This window comes from Xenopus tropicalis, chromosome 2 (assembly GCF_000004195.4).
Source record: "Xenopus tropicalis strain Nigerian chromosome 2, UCB_Xtro_10.0, whole genome shotgun sequence".
NCBI classification, from domain to species: Eukaryota; Metazoa; Chordata; class Amphibia; order Anura; family Pipidae; genus Xenopus; species Xenopus tropicalis.
This window is the reverse complement of record NC_030678.2, coordinates 17,960,397-17,978,561: the sequence shown is the minus strand read 5'-3', so window position 1 is coordinate 17,978,561 and position 18,165 is coordinate 17,960,397. Positions and strand designations below refer to the sequence as shown.

The window sequence follows — 18,165 nt, the reverse complement described above, 5'->3', positions numbered from 1 at the left end:
ATGAGTCTTGAGTATAGTAGAGTCACGTGGGAACTTGAATTGCGGATGTGAAATGGAATAAGATTATATATGAACAACTCAAGTATCTGAGATGAAAGATTTATGCCAGCCTGAGTTATTTTTATAATAACATTAATGGAAAGTTTCACTCCTTGTGATTTTTCTTCCCAAAGAGAGATGTTCTAGAACTAGGCAAACCGAGGAGTCCGACGTTTATTGCAGATGCTTCAGTTAAGATGCCGGTCTCTGCTGTGCTGTTCACTGCAATACATGCCCTTGGACCACATCCGTGTTATCTCCATAAAAGGAATTGTGCATAAATAGATTTTTATGCTGAATATTTACAATTATACATTTGAAATGAAGCTGTGATATAGCACAGTGATTGGGGAGCAGAAGGCAAGCTGGCTCCAAAAAGTAGATGCAGGGAGGGGACCATTTCTGAATACTGCTGTTATAGGGCATCATTTACAATGTTGCCGGCAGGGTGCAAAGTGCAGAAAATGTGTGCAATGTGCCAGGTATATGCTTTTTGCACCCTACTTTTCAGCCTAGATGAATTTCTGCAGGCTCCAAAATGGAAAACAGTGCTGCCTGGGGTCAGCAAGCCTTCATCATGATGGATGGGTGGAGGGAATATTCTAGGGATGCACCGAATCCAGGATTCTGTTTGGTATCCGGCCAGGATTCGGCTGAATCCATGGTCCTGGCCAAACCAAATCCGAATTAGCATATGCTAGTTAGAATTTGGAAGGGTTAAATGTCCGCGTAAAAACGGAAGTAAACATTGTTAACCCTTCCGGATCCTAATTAGCATATGCTAATTAGGATTTGGCTCGGTATTCGGCCAAATCCCTTGGGATGGATTCGGGGGTTCGGCCGAACCCAAAAAACTCGTTTCGGTGCATCCCTAGAATATTCTATTGGGGTTATGTAATAAAAGGCACTAAGTTTGCCCAGGAGCAGTAACCCATAGCAACCAATCAGCAGTTACTGGTCACCTGTTAAAAAACAAACATCTTATTGGTTGACATGAGTTACTGCTCCTGAGCAATCTTAGTGCCTTTTATTACATATGGGGGTAAATGTCCCCCTTCCAACCCTACCTGTCCCCTAACTTGCACATCATTCAAAGCAAATGGTATTGGACACAGGCAACAACTTGCATCATTGCAAACTTCACCTTGTGTAGAGAAGAGTCAGACCACTAACAGAAGTGCCACTGGCATGATTATAGAGGAAGTATACCCCTTGGTCATGGGGGGGGGCTTGTGTGTGGGTAGTCTGCTTCCTTTATAGCTGTAGAAATTATAGTGCCCGGGCACAATCTAAATGAACAGTAAATGGTGCTCTTTGGCACCCTAGGGTGCTGCATAGTTATACCACACTACACAGCACCTTGTGATCTTGGCTCCCTTGTTGCTGTGGGATCTGCTTCCTCTATAGTTACATCAGAAGTCCGTTGTTTTTATAAGTGGCCTCTTATGCATTAATAGAGAATAAGGAAGCCCTAACAATGCAGGAAAATACTGGTATGTGCAAGATCCCTTCTTTCATTATCCTAAAACTGTCCCTCAACTTTCAGGTTCTCTACGCTGTGGTCCCACCATGATACTGATAATATATTGTATAGAATTAGATGATATTGTCCCATTTTGCTTTATTTTCTCGCTTGTAAAATAATAATGAACTGTTGGAGTAAGCAATACAGTTATAGATAACGGAGTAGAAGAGACAGAGGCTTATAAGGCAAAGTATTTTGTTTGTTTACAGAACACAAGAAAGTTTCTGGAAGGCGTCTGAAGCTGAATTTGCGACTTTCAAGCCTAGATTGGCTGCTGGCTACACTTCTCACAAAACAGCTGTAATTGTTACCTACGGGGCAAACAGACCAGGAGACTTTAGCAGCGGGAGACTTTTAATACCTAGTGGCAGTAAGACTGCAAGTTTCTGGGAAAAAAGTAGGTCTCCTTTGATTTAGTGGGAGCTGTGTCTTAAAGCAAGAGGAATAAGTAACAGAGATGTACTCTCAAACACTTCTGTTCATCAGTTTGTGGGGAGCTGTAATGAGGCACTGTCTAGAATTCCAGGGCTCCAAAATAGCAATCAATATAGGTCATAATGTATTGGGTATGAATAAAAATGCCTGGCGCATTGAATGTATAGGGTGCAAAGTGCATACGGAAGCCCTAGGATTAAAGGATCATTATTTATATACCCTGGCACTAGCACCTTTCTCCCATGGGGCTCAAAGCACTTTACAGCAAGCATGGCAGCCATTATAGGCACACTAAATATGGCAGCCACAGTGAATCAAACCAGAGTTTCTAGAACAGGTATGAGATCCCTTATCTGGAAACCTGTTATCCAGAATGCTCCAAATTATCAGTTGTCATGGATTTTTGGCATTAGGGGGACTGGCTGTGCTGCATTTACTTGATTAGCCAGGCCCCCTTCTATCAGTGAGCTGCAGACTTCAGAAGTTAGGGGCGGGATCTCAGTTGCCTGTTCCTTTTTTCCCCAATGCAGCTTTCTGTACGCTGGTTTGTCACTGACATTTAAGTCCCGGTAAATCTGCACAGAGATTGGATGGGCCAGAGGGGAAGTTCAAACTTCATCCATCCAATCCCCCTGAAGCTTTACCGGGACTTAAATTTCAGTGACAAACCAGCAGTAGGCAAAGCTGTGTAGGGAAAGAAAATGCAGACACCTGAGTTCCCTTCCTTCCCAAGTCTGCAGCTCACTGACAGCAGGGGGGTCCTGCTAATCTTAAGTGCAGCCCTGCAGGGCCCCACTTTATTAATAAGAAAAACCATTAATAAGTTGCACTGCATTAAAAGCTATTTAAAATAAAAAAATATATATTATATAATACACCTATGCTGAAGCTGTGAAAGTAACAAGTTATAAAAAAAAGTTTCCATTCTTTCTTCCTATTACAGGTATGGGATCCCTTATCCGGAAACCTGTTATCCAGAAAGCTCCGAATTATGGAAAGGCCATCTCCCATAAACTCCATTTTAATCAAATAATTCAGAATTTTAAAACTGATTCCCTTTTCTCTGTAGTAATAAAACAGTACCTGTACTTGATCCCAACTAAGATATAATTACCCCTTATTGGGGGCAGAACAGCCCTATTGGGTTTATTTAATGGTTAAATGATTCCCTTTTCTCTGTAATAATAAAACAGTACCTGTACTTGATCCCAACTAAGATATAATTACCCCTTATTGGGGGCAGAACAGCCCTATTGGGTTTAATTAACATTTTATTGATTTTTTAGTAGACTTAAGGTATGGAGATCCAAATTACGGGAAGACCCCTTATCCAGAATAACCTTGGTCCCGAGCATTCTGCATAATAGGTCCTATACCTGTACTGTTATCTTTCTTACCTATTAATATTGGCATCAAGTATTTCCCCTACTGGTTGGTAAATGGTGGCTATACCACCATTAAATATGCTCCTTACAGCGCTAAGCCACAGTACAGGGATGGGGCTCCCAGCGTGGGTGGCCATACTGGGGCAAACACATGGACCTATTTGCTACAACTATTAAATGGGTTGGTTCACCTTTATCTTAAATATTAGTATGGACAGCTGCTGAATAGAAAGTGAAACATTAAAACATAAAAAATGAAGACCAATTGCAAATTGTCGTAGAATATTACTCTCTGCATCATACTAAAAGTTAACTCTTGCTTTGAGATCACGTCACTAGGAAATTCAGCGGAAATTGCATAGTTAGCCATGACCATGTGCAAATTCTTGGCAAATCAGTCACAAAATTATATAAAAAAAACAGGCAATTTATTCCTTCTGAATCATCTTGATTCTTAATTAGCCAAGACTAGGAAAAAAAAATGATTCCCTCATCCTTGTATCCAAAGGGCATGACTGGGCATAGGGCCAGGAGGATAAATGACCCCTAGCGCGTATGTTACAGAAACAACACATAACAGCCATTAAGTCATTATTAGCCTCAGAATTCTGTGTAATAAAGCATGTATTTTTTTTCACTTGACGCAGGCGTACCCGACATTCATTTTCCTGCAGGCTTGACAGCTGCCAATGACTGTAATGAAAAGGGTGTAATATTTGCAGAACAGTCTGTATATTTTCGCATTCTTACCGTGGCCATCGTCCAAGAAATCAGTGATTGTCGCCGAGGTGCACTTTGACCAAGGTTTAGAAGCATCGATGCTCGTCAGAACCGATGACATAAGGCGTTTATCTTCCAGGGAGCCAAAGTTCTCCTCGCAGAACTTCGAGTCATCATGGGAAAGTCCAAGAAGATGCCCTAGGAATTAGGAAAAAAATTTGGAATGAAATAGAAGATACAAACGCTGTTGCTATCATTGGAAGCTCAGAGCAGAAGAGAATGTAATAAAAAGGAAGATATAAAACACAGAAACCATGAATAACCTGTAAAATAAAGTTACAGATTAAGGTTTTGGGCTCAAATTCAAACTCCAATTTCAGACTAGGGCAGAAATTCTTTACACCTACTCCAAACAACACGAGGTGCGACCGCACATTATAGAAATGCATGTGAATTCCACGGGACTTGATCCCTTTGAGCAAATGGTGACCTTCTAATAGAGTCTCTGATGAAGGCTTCTGTCAACTGAGCTGAAAGATTTTCTAACATGACACATATGGACTATAGAAATGTGATGGACTATGCAGCGACAAGCTCCCACATGCAGGAATCAATCACAGAAATGTTTGTGTCTGCTACAAAAAAATGTCAAAATTCAATTTATCATGGAGAGTCTCGCCCTGAGCCTATTCTCCCTATGCAAAAGAACCGCCGTTTCTATCATTCTGGAATTTCCCTCTATTTAGCCTCTATTTCGTAACGACAATGGTGTGTTTTCTTTCCTTTTATATTTCCACTGAATTAAATTATATTTATAAAACTGAACTAACACTTATGCACAAACATAAGCTTCATCCCAAGTACAATTAGTTTGTCAAATATAGGTTTCAGGTGGCCTGAGGGCCATCTATGGAAATGTACAAAACATGATAACCTTTTAACACAAAGGTCCATGTGGTCAGTTAAGTAGGCCAATTAAAAACCTGCAGTGGGTTGGGTACCCACAAAGCAGTTGTTCAGGTAAAAAATTCCGGGTGGGTGGTTTGTGGGTATTGGGTCTGGGTATCTGGTTCAACTGTGGGTCTTGGCCCTTGCGCCCACCCCTAATAATTAAGAAATGTTTTCTCTTAACCTAATTAATCCACGTGCAGAGTGACGGCACTTCCAGTCCATGGTGACGTTACTTACAGTCTCGAAGGTCCAAGGGTCTGGTGGTAAGTAATCCACACTTCGGCAGTGCACTCCAGCTAAAGTTTAAAAATGTTCAGTCTTTATTGGCACACCTATATAGTATACCTTGAGGTTGAGCTGTACTATATAGATGTGCCAATAAATATTGAAAGCTTTTAAACTTTAACTGTTGCAGCTTTTATACTAGCTGGAGTGCGCTGCTGAAGTGTGGATATCTGATTGTGTCTCTCCTTTTCTACAGCCTGGGGCAACCGGGTCAGCAGGACTGTTTGGTAAGCAGATTATTTGTTCTATGTGAGAGCGGGGGATCCGACACAGTGAGGGATTTAAAACTCAGATGCAGGGTCCGTGGCAAGTTGCACCCGGACCATAGAATTTAACTGGTGAGCAGCCCGGGAGGGGGATCATTAACTGCTGATGCTGATTGGATGCCTGGAGTATACTGTTGTACATTAATGCCTAAATTAAGTGCTGTGAACTAATTGATTTACTTTGGTGGTAAGTAAACCCATTGCGGATGCAGGTCAGGTATCGGGTTGCCTGTGCAGGACTCCTGTGCAGGACTCCAATATTTAGGGCAGAGCTAAGTTCTACAAATTATACCAAAGTAAAGCTAGCAATAATGCTGAAAGATCAGTTCATTTGGCAAAGTTAAGAAATGAGCAAATCTTTCCCTAATATGCCCACCATGAGGTTGCATATTGGCCCCAGGGCCAAGCAACTGAATCACATTGCGGGATGTAGACTGTCAGGGTGAAGACCACTACAACAAGTCAATGCACTCCTCCCCAAACAGGATTTTTGAGCCTGCCTGATCAACATCTGACATATTTTCGGGCAGATATAGGTCAAGTAAGCCCTTCTAAGGCCCTCACACATCAGTCCTTCTGCGGCTTTTTTTGGCCCATATATGGCCACCCTAATACAAAACCAAATCTCCATCCCCCAGCTCTGCACTTGCATATATCTAAAAGTGCCTCAATCCTATTAAATGTAGGTTAACAGTTGATCTAAAAGGTTTTACCATTTCAGAAAATTGTGCAGCTTGGCAAAAAAAGCTAACCTGGCTTGAACCATGAAAAGTACTCAGAGCTTTGCCTTGATGCAAAGTGTTCTGTGTACTACAGATTCTCATAAATGAATGATAATGTAACAATGCAAATTTGTAATTCATGTCAAGAAATGCCATTCCAAACCTATTTATAGAAGTGAGTCACGAACCACTTTATAGATCTGTAAATCCCAAATCAGCACATTTTTTAAGTGTTTGCATTTGCATTTCAAATGAATAATATTTTAAACTGATTCAACATTTTTTTGCTCCTTGTAATAAACAAATGATTAGAGACATTAAAGTTTGTGGTTCCAGATCACCTTATAAATGATCCAAGAGAAGACAGGGGGTGATAGAGAGAGTGCCGAGCAGTTAGACCAGCAGCTAAGAATGCGATGTGGTCAGGGAAAGTCAACAAACCCCGACTGTAGACACGTTGCAGGTGTGCTACTTAGTATTTAATGAAACTGCCTCCCAGGACTAATTGCTTCAAGCGTATCCCCCTGGTACCAGTTACGTAATTGCTTCTTGTCACCTTAGAGTTTCTTTTCCATGTGCAGAAGGCCAAAATTAACATGGATTTGTTAGAAAACACACGTCATGTATCGAGTAACATGTTTCTGAACTTAAACTTGCGAAGTATGAGATTCTTTAAACATTTTCAGAACGAATTAAGATAAAACGACATCAGGAATTAGCGAAGGTTCTTAGCACCTATTTCTTTTGGGAGTGTGCCTTGTATCTCATAGCTTATGTATTTATTTTCTCTTTATATTGAATTCTTTGATTTTAAAGGGTCTGCAAAATTGTTGGGGTAATGCTCTCATCCAGAGTATTTGCCTTCAATTTTTGCGGTTTACTGCTGGGTGGTATGTATATGTTTGATCTTTTTGGGGGGATATTGTGTGTATATCTTATGAATGTTGAATTGCTGTTACACAATAACCTTGGATAAAACTTTGTAACTGCAATACAGGTATAGGACCCGTTATCCAGAATGCTCGGGACCAAGGGTATTCCGGATAAGGGGTTTTTCCGTAATTTGGATCTTCATACCTTAAGTCTACTAAAAAATCAATAAAACATTAATTAAATCCAATAGGATTGTTTTGCATCCAATAAGGAGTAATTATATCTTAGTTGGGATCAAATACAAGGTACTGTTTTATTATTACAGAGAAAAAGGAAATCAATTTTAAAAATCCTAATTATTTGATTATAATGGAGTCTATGGGAGACAGGCTTTCCGTAATTCGGAGCTTTCTGGATAATGGGTTTCCGGATAAGGGGTCCGATACCTGTACCACCTTTGTAACGATTTTTTTAGTGTGCAAGGTCTTTATGTGGTTTATATTTGTGTCTATATAACCAAGAAGCCTTTCCACAAAGCACCTTTGTCATTAGGTTCAACTAATATCATGGTATTGTTAGCACAAGTAGGTCCAACAAATATAGACTCCTTTACAACAACTGTGGCTAAGTGTAAACCATGAACCAACTAGAATTGTCATCTGCTGTTCTTCACTGGCCCACACACAGACAGATCTGCTATTTGACTCTATTGACCCAAATGAGCATTGTTTGAGGACAGACAACAGAATAACCATATATATTGCAATAACAGGCCATATGACAAATAATATACTGTTTAAGATCAGTGAGCAAATCCCAACCATAAATTTCAAACAGATACTGACTAGAAAATTTGGTCAGCTGGGCACACAGGCATACAGTATATTATACCTATATCCCATTTTCCCTATGGGGTCAACATATGATACAAAAGTGTGACCAGACCTGGACTGGCAATCTGTGGATTCTGGCAAATGCCAGAGGGGCTGCTGTAAGATGCCATAGACCAGTGGTGGGCAAACTGTGGCTCGCGAGCCACAGGCGGCTTTTTAGCCCCTTGAATTTGGCTCTTCCAGGTGCGGGGTTGCACATACAGTGCAATCGCATTTTCGTTGCCCGTAGCAAAAATCAGCAGGAGGGAGTGGTCTTTGGGCTACGGGAGACGTGGCGCAGGCAGGGGGTGAGATACGCAGTGCAGGGGAGGCTTGCTCATTTAATGCACAAGTGAGCCAATGACAGTCTGCAAAAATTTGGCTCTCAAAAGAAATTTCAATTGCTGTTTTGTTGAAATTTGGCTCAGTTGACTAATAAGTTTGCCCACCACTGCCATAGACAGTCACTATTTAGTAGGCCAGAGGGGGGCTGTTTGGGTCTCTGTGTACATGAAATGCCAGGGTCTATTCTGAATCCCAGTCCAGGCCTGGGTGTGACAGATGATATTCCAAAAGAAGATAAAAAAAACAAGGGAAATAGCAGGTTACTGGATCAAATGCACACAACTAAAATGCCCAAAATACATGATTTAGTTTGTGCTTAGTATAAGCCATAGATGGGAGGTATTTACATTATTTAGTACATGCACCCAGACAGCTTGATTTTCTGTGGTGCAAACTACGGTTGGCTTATGCTGAAATGAATATGATTTTGTGAACCCCCAGGCAGACTTTACTTTGAAGATTTACGTTAGTTATATATGTTGGGCCACTAAACAAGTGGTGATTTAGCCAATGTGGTCACACACATATTAGGTCAATTCTTGTCTTTTGAGTATTTTACCCTCATAATAATACACGGGTGCTTCTGAACTGGAAAAGGCATTGGATACACATGGTTTGGTCCATGGACCTTTGGCCAGACTCGCCACATGTAGGGCAAACTGGCTGTAAATGATACAGATCTTATTCATTGCTGAATTGCACAACAATGAGATTAAAGGGTAAGGCTATAATCAGCCTTTTGGATTTCTGTATAATGAAAATATGTTTGTGAGCTACATTTTATGAGGTGCTGGGCCTAAATATTGACCAATATAGAACCAGTCTGTTCAAAAACTAACAATTACATTGCCATTGTGTGGCCCACTAATAATCTGCTGGAGCAGCTCCTCTCCCTCCTTCCCTTTGCTAATGTTTTGTGTTGTTCAGCCTATGTTTTCCATGAATTAGCAAACAAAATGCTGACTTTTGCATATAATGAATGAGAACTTATCTGTTATCTGCTAGTCAGTAAGCAACTCCCTGAAGAGCAAGCAATTCATCTTAAAGCATAGGAGGTGTCAAAACATAATCTCGGTTTTTTAGCTCGGTTTGTGTATTGTAAGCAGAACTATTAATGTTAATTTGGAAAAAGTGATGCTTAGGCTTCTCTCTGGGGATTCTGTACAGCGGGGATGCTAACGTATGCCTCCTTTCATATCAACCATAGCAGCCTGTGAATAACACAAATAACTGTACTGTGCCGATACTGGAATAATAATCACAACACACAACTGTCATTTCTAGCTGGCACTGTGCCCCATATACAGCTACACAAGCCACTGTACTGTAAACATATGGTGCCATTATAAAAGTTTAACAAGGGTCCAATCCCAACAAATGTTGCCCCAGTTTGCCCAACTTTCCGAGCACAAAAAGAGAGGTACAGGTATGGGATCCCTTATCTGGAAACCCGTTATCCAGAAAGCTCCGAATTACGGAAAGCCTGTCTCCCATAGACTCCATTTTAATCAAATAATTCAGAATTTTAAAACTGATTACCTTTTTCTCTGTAATAATATAACAGTACCTGTACTTGATCCCAACTAAGATATAATTACCCCTTATTGGGGCAGAACAGCCCTATTGGGTTTATTTAATGGTTAAATGATTCCCTTTTCTCTGTAATAATAAAACAGTACCTGTACTTGATCCCAACTAAGATATAATTACCCCTTATTGGGGGCAGAACAGCCCTATTGGGTTTATTTAATGGTTAAATGATTCCCTTTTCTCTGTAATAATAAAACAGTACCTGTACTTGATCCCAACTAAGATATAATTACCCCTTATTGGGGCAGAACAGCCCTATTGGGTTTATTTAATGGTTAAATGATTCCCTTTTCTCTGTAATAATAAAACAGTACCTGTACTTGATCCCAACTAAGATATAATTACCTCTTATTGGGGCAGAACAGCCCTATTGGGTTTAATTAATGTTTTATTGATTTTTTAGTAGACTTAAGGTATGGAGATCCAAATTAAAAGAAAGACCCCTTATCCGTAATACCCTTGGTCCTGAGCATTCTGGATAACAGGTCCTATACCTGTATTGGGAGTGAACAGTTTTAATTTTATTATTCAGATAAGCTAAGGTTTGGTTTGGGGGCAATGTGGCTTAGGGTGTTATGTAACAATATAATGAAGTAAAAAGATGGATACAAAGAAATGCTATAAGAATTTGTAACCAGTTTCAATTTTGCAATACATTTTTTTCATGACTGTCAAGTATGGCAGTACAGTATTGTGCTCTGTTCAGCATCTCTCAGCATTTAATTAAGTCTCCGCTCATAACGCTCTTTTGTCCCAGTGTGAACTATATTATGTTATCCGAACACCAGTCTCCCCAGTACATATGTCGTTAAACTAGCATGACTGAACTGAAACAATTACGTTGAGCTAAATAAAATGTATGGAGTGCATTCCAACAAATCACTTAAGGAATACTGTCATAGGAAAACATTTTTTTTTTTCAAAATGCATCAGTTAATAGAGCTTCTCCTGCAGAATCCTGTATTGTAATCCGTTTTTCAAAAACACTGATTTTTTTTATATTTAATTTTAGAAATTTCACATGGGGCTAGCCATATTCTTCATTTCCCAGGGTGCCACAGCCATGTGACCTGTGCTCTGATAAACTTCAGTCACACTTTACTGCTGAGCTGCAAGTTGGAGTGATATCCCTCCCCCCCCCAGGAGCTGATCAGCAGAACAATGGGAAGGGAGCAAGGTAGCAGCTCCCAGTAGGTATCAGAATAGCACTCAATAGTAAGAAATCCAAGTCCGGCTTGGGACTCCTCCAGTTATAATAGGTTAGCTGAAAGCAGTTCTAATGTGTAGCGCTGGCTCCTTCTGAAAGCTCAGACTCACAGGCACAATGCACTGAGATGGCGCCTACACACCAATATTACAGCTTAAAAAAATACTTTTGTCGGTTTAAGAATAAAATGTTAAATGGTAGAGTAAATTATTTGCTTTGTAAACGGTGTAATTTAGAAAGTATGCCATAAAAATCATGATACATCCCTTTAAAGTGCCTCCAAACCTTCATCATTGTTTCCCTTTGCAGGGTTGAACTGGGGGGTGCAGGGCCCACCGGGGCTTCTGCCTCAGGGGCTCCTGTACCCCCCTTGGCTCCTGCCGTGGCCTTCACACACAGGGCGGCCTTCACACCACAGGGCCCACCCATCTGACAGCCCTCCCCGAGCGTGCGTAAATAAAGCTTACCTGCAGTGCATCAGGGGAGGGAGACCGGAGGATCTGTGGAGCCCCCTGCAGGGATTGGGTCTGGGCGGCCCAGTCCGACCCTGTCCCTTTGCATTTACTTAATGGAAATAATATAGTGTACGAGTGGACGACTATATTATCAGCCTTTTCCATTGTTCTCCACCTACTTACAGTTATCTTCCTTATATCTTTTCAATGGCCTCCTTTAGTGCTTTTACCCCCTTACAGTATATATATATATATATATATATGGTCAAGAGACGTGACCTAATTTTGTGGTGTGATCAAAAGTGGCTAATTATACATTAGTTCATAGCCTGTACAGAGATACAAGGATAAATTATGTCAGTACCATTCAGAAAGATATCATCTAAATCCTACTGCATTAGGTCATATAAATAAATCATTACCATTTATAAATCTTTTTTATTTTTAGCTACTTCTTTAGCTTTACCAGTTAAGCTCCCACATAGGTATCCACAAGACGTGACGTGACCTATTCATTTATATATGGGTAAGTTTTAATTATGCTTTCACCATATGTTAACCAAGATAACCAAGTAGAAGTTATTTGGGTTCAATATCCACCCTCTCCTTGTGTGCTTTGCAGCTATAGCACTAGCTTTTCCCCTTTACCTATGCTCCAAGGTTTGCGGGGCTTAGGCACAGAGTCCGGTACTGTATATACTATAAAAGTAGGTAGAACTAAAATGTACTCCAGGTTCAGAGAGAAGACAATGGCAGTATGGCATGTGTGGGTAGAACAGACTTAGATCTAAGCAAATATCAGTCAACAATGTTGGTCAAGTCGTCAAATGTTCAGTTTCAGGTGTAAACAAAAAAAACAAGCAGTGGTTATGGGCAGCCAGCAAAAACAGACGTACAAATTGCCTACAGAGTCTTCAAAGTACCACCAAACCATGGTCACGGGATTACCACAGTATCATACAAGGACGCTAATTAATTACAGCCGTATGGATTGCCAGGCTTGGGAGCTAATACAACCATAAAAGCTTTTAAATAGATGTCCAATAAATGCTATCTACTTATGGGCTGTTGAAGACTTAATGTGTAGACCACGTGTAAACTATTAGCTACATTACTCAAGATACTTAGGAAGCTAGCATACTGTAATGGCATATGTGCTCCAGAGAGCAGGAAGCCCGGATGCCCCATCAAGGAAACCACTAAGGTAACCCCATACACAATGAGCTGCCATAATCTTGCCTTCAGCTTCTAAATATCCAGCGGAACCTAATAATTATACAACGATGAAAGGACAAAAAGTCTTGTCTTTCCCACATCTTTCAGAAGAGCCCGCCGCTAACCTTCTCTTTACCCCTGCTGAATTGTTTTAAGGTAACCTGTATCAAGATAGAGTACAGCTTTCAAAATAAAGCCTTATTTCATTTCCCCCCGTCTGTCAGGATAAACTTCTACATAGATCAGCAAAAGGAGTAAAAGAAAAAAAAATAATAATAATAAACCTCAAACCACTGCAAAAACAGAGCGGAGATAGTGTTGTGTCTGAGACATTTCCTAACAGTTTGGCTGGACATTCCTCTTTGATTTTAGATTGTCAGACGTGTGTTTTTTTGACTCAGTCCAACGGCCACACCAAGGCCTGTTTGGAAACAAAAGTTCCAGAAAACTGAGCAGGAATTAAATAGCAAGCTTGATTATTAAATGAAATTGTACCCAATGCCCAGAGCCGAGGCTTCGTTCCACCGAAATGCTCATTCCTCAGACATGTGGCCGGCAGGTGGAATAATTATGAGCGTTACAAGTTATTAAAGAGATTCTAAGGAAAGCCAAGAATTTGCTGTAAAATGTTAAACTCTGGCTTGGTACACTTGCTGTTTGTTCCTTGACAAGGCCCTGTGCTGCTTTTGGTTGCCTGAAATCCGCACATACCACCTGTAAGCCATCTTGAGTTGGATCGTTTTTTTTCCAGCCCCACATGACGTACTTAGTGAAATTGGCTTCATTAAGGGAATCCGAGCAGTCATCATGACTGATCACCTAATAAGGCTGTGGTCTCACTAGGAATAACATTGTTTTAAGCATGTTAAATGACTTGTTAAATAGATGTAAGTCTTCTGCCTTGTAGGCCCCCAACGTGTACCAGGGACATTAGAAACAACGCTGACCTAGATAAATAGAGAGGGATTTTATAATGAAATATCTGCTACCCATTCTTAGCATTCCAATTACATTTCTACGCAAGTTGATGTAATTCTTTAGGATAAAGTCCACTGAATATATTGCCACAGGCCAGAGTGGAAACCTTAGAATTGCCACCAGTTTGTTGCAGTAGCTCCTGGGTTTACCCCTGTCTTACTTTTATGTGATTCAGAACAGGAAGCAGGACTTATGCCCAATGCATGTACCTAATGAATAGCATTAATATGGGTAACAACAGCATCCATTTTAGCACGTATGACCTGTTTTAGTGGTCCATGTGGCTAATCCATGTGGTTAATCTGATGCGCTACAGCTCCTCTTCGCTTCCTGCTGTTCTGATTAATTGTTCTCTTTGCATGAACAATCCGAACAATAGGAAGGGGGCCATACTCTGCGTGGCCCCTTGTACACTGTTTGTCTCTTTGGCCCATGGCCACCTTAACTTACTCAGAATGGCCATATCTGAAGTAGCTAGAACCAGTGAGGACAGACTGAAATCTCTATTGCAATAAAACTCATGTGAACTACAGATATAAACAACCACAGACCTAATGCCCTGCATGGGCATTCTGTGAGTGACCCCTTGTACTCTCTCTGTCCATTTGGCTGTGGGCCTAGAGCATAACCACCCAGCCATTTTTTGGCCACCTTAAGTTATTCAGAATGGCTACATCTGAGCCGTAGCTAGAACCAATGAGAAGCCCTATCTGACAGAAAGAGCAGAAAACACTATTGCAATAAACCTAATGTAAACTTTAGATATAAACACCCATAGACCTGACTTTGGGTGGGGGGTCTTAGCTGAGACAATTGCTCTAGTCCCTACATGGGTTTTTAGGCAACTTGCATGATCTTCTCCTTATGCATTCCTGTCTATCTCTCTGCTCCAATGTCTTCAACAGGCAGAGCCATTCTCATCTTAGAATGAAAAGCAGGGAACAGGGAACAGCTGCATGGAAGAGTTTTTTGAATACCATGCTTCTCTTAGAGCCCAAAGTAAAGAAGGAGCAAGAACGAAAAGGAAAAAGTACTAGTTTTTAGTGTATCGGTAACAATTACATTGGAAGGTGTCAGCATCACTCAAACTTTGACTGTTAACATTGTGATTCAGTGGAAAGGAAAATACGTTGGCCTACCAAGTTCAAACCCAAGGCAATATAATTCTTTTTTTTTTAACCACACTTTGCAAGTTAGCGTGCATGTTCTACTCATTGAGAAGGAAGGCTGTTGCTCCTCTGACGTGCCGTTTAGCATGACCCCCATGCTTCTTTCAACACAAAAGACGTAGATCATAGGCGTGGTGCAGAGGAAATGTGCTCAGCGGGGATTTGAGCAGCAGACTCGATTAGCACTGACATGGCAAGTGGACTTGACACTGCCATTGTAATGAAAGGAACTCTAGGAGAGGTGCTGAAGTTAACACCTCTTGCACAAAGGCCAAGGAAATGGGACTTCATAAATGATTAAGGAAACAGTAACAAAGCACCACAATCTTTATTAAATCTTTCCCACCCTTTCTGTTCCATCCTGACATGACCTTTTCTCTTTGGCTCACCACGTGGTATTAATTTCAGATTCAATCAATGCTGTGCTAATAACAATGTACTGAAGGTATGTGATGTTCTTGGCCAATAAGCGGGGGCGCCTCAGGAATATTACATAATACATAGCAATTAAACTGCCACATTGTGGGTAAAAAAAATGTCAGCTTGATTGAAGCAAATGCCAACTTGGTCCAAAGTGTCCTCCTCTTACGCAGAAGTAATAAATAGTGCAGTGATGTCATAAGTATGGCAGTAAAAGCCGCCCGCTCCTGCATGCACGTGCAACTGCTTTAGAGAGTGTAGCGAGGTTGCCAAACAAGCAGATCTTTCCCCCCAATGTGTCCAACTAAGGTCCTAGGGCAAAACCATACGGTTACAACAGAAGGAATTCAAATCAATGGAGTAAGGACTGCATTAACAAGCCAATGTGGTTGCCAATCCAAAGGGAGAATCAGACATTGCCGATTGACATCTGGATGATATTCAGCCAGATATTGGTTGGGTATGCCCATCGGAGAGCCCCATACATGGGCAGATAAGCTGCCAAATTGTTCTAAAGGGCTCTTATTGGCAGCCAGCATTGAACTGGGGTGTGTGGGGCCCATAAAGACTGTCACCCCAGGGGGCCCCTAAGCCCCCAGCGACTTAACTTTGCCGTAATCGTAGGAGGAAGGTCAGTGGAGGACAGCCAATGCTTCAGTTAGGTCTGGGTTGGTGGAGTCCACCCATTTTTTTTACCTGGTGTCCCGCCAGCCCAGTCTGATCCTGTCGGCAGCTTAATTATGCCCTAGTATGGCCACCTTAACTCAACATGGGCAGATGAGCTGCCAAATTGGTCTGAAGGGCACCTATGGGCAGCCAGCATTGGACTGGGGTGTGTGGGGCAATCAAGGCTGCCACCCCAGGGGGCCCCTAAGCTCCCCAGCAACTGAGCACCTAACCCCCTCCCCGAGCATGTGTACCTTATACTTAACTTTGCCGCAATTGTAGGAGGAAGGTCAGTGGAGAAGTGCCAATGCTTCAGTTAGGCCTGGGTTGGCGGGGGCCATGAGGGCCGGGTCCACCCGTTTTATATTCCCCAGTGTCCCACCAGCCCAGTCTGATCCTGTCGGCAGCTTAATTCTGCCCAAATATGGCCACCTTAACTCAACTTATACTCATAAAGCTCCACACTCCTTCTCACTGGGCTGAGGCTGATTTGCAAAACATTTATTATTAATGCAAAATAAATACAATTCTCAAAAGCCTGAAAATAGAAACTCATTTTCTTCAGATATCTATTATCTCACTAATATATACCGTGCCCATGAAATCTCTTCCTGACAAAGTCATCTGGAAATGCTGAGAGCAGCGAATCTGTCCTTGGAATGCGCAGAGCTCAGCTGCAGAGCCCTGGCAGAGACATGCAATCCTCACAAAGAGAGCGCTGCGGGCCCCTGTATTGTCTGGGAGAAACGTGAGACCAAGACTGGAAAGTCTAAAAGCTTCCTGTTTCGTGCGCAGACAAAAATGGGAGCGATCAATACGGGATTGTGTTGCACGGCAGCTCTCCTTTCACAATGGCTTTGATAAGGGGCACCGGGCTGGGCACACACAGAGCCAGGGCTCTTCAATGAAAAGGTGAAGAAATAATATGAAGGGATTTAATATACAGAGAATAAGCCACCTCTGCTGTACATGTGGGGTGATCCCTGATTATTAAAGGGTAAATTAGTGTTGTTTGCATTTTATAGATATATAGAGCTATTCCAAGCAATTATTTTATAGTTTTTTATAGTTATTTTGTATTTTTGTATTTTTTTCAATTCTTAGGGGCACATTTACAAAGGCACGAAGCATTCATTCAAACGCTCTGAGCATATCTTCGGCAAATTTTTCGGGCGTCTGCACGATTTTGTTTACAATTTTGTTTACAATTGCACGGTACGAAAATTTCGTGACTTTCGGATCGCCAATACGATATTATCGTGACTAATGCGATTTTTTTGTAAGCATTTTCGTGATATTTGCGATCTTCAGAAATTTTCGTTACCAATCTGAATTTTTCCCATTCGGGATTCGAACTTGTGATTTGATAAATCTGCCCCATAGTCTTCCTGTCCTCTCTATTTCCAGCCATCGACTGCTGTCTGGTTGTCAGGGTCTGTGACCCCAGCAATAAAAAAACGATCACTTATTTTTTTCGGTTCCCCCCTATTCCGCTTCCGTTCTGACTTCCAAACAGTTGCCAGGGTAATTAAGCCTTAGTAACCAGCTAGCACTTGAAATTATAAGCCTGAAGGGCTCATTTATAGCCATAAGTGAAGCTGAGACGTTTAGCTCTACCAAAAAAATGTGAGAAACGGCAAAACGCTTTAAAGTGGGAATTTTTATACCGCACAACTTTTTTTACTGCTCAATTTTTTATTTGCAGCCTATGGAGTCTATGGGCGTTTTGCTCATTTACAATAAACTAACACACTATGCATTGTGCAAACATCTGCAGGCCCCTGCGCTTTTTTAAGTAGGGGCAAGGTAGGGGGCAGGAGCGGAGGGGGGTGTCTATTCACTATATACAGTGATTAAAGTACCCTCTATTATAAAATATAGGGATATCAAAGTTACCGAGTTCTATGACCATATAAAAGAAATGACATCACTAAGCTCCAGTTATAACTGATGACATCGCTAAGCACCGTTTATAAGGATATAATTTACAGTTTGGTCCCATAGGGCAGCGTTTTTCAACCACTGTTCCGCGGCACACTAGTGTGCC

General features: G+C 41.3%; 1 protein-coding gene across 1 annotated transcript in view; it reads right to left on the bottom strand.

Moving 5' to 3' along the window:
- The window catches only part of adamts5 (ADAM metallopeptidase with thrombospondin type 1 motif 5), a 79,473-nt gene that overhangs the window by 36,769 nt on the left and 24,539 nt on the right, over positions 1 to 18,165 (bottom strand). The window contains exon 3 of the mRNA XM_002935694.5: positions 4,135 to 4,302. Within this exon, the coding sequence (XP_002935740.1) occupies positions 4,135 to 4,302 (168 nt within the window). The remainder of the gene's footprint in view (positions 1 to 4,134; positions 4,303 to 18,165) is intronic.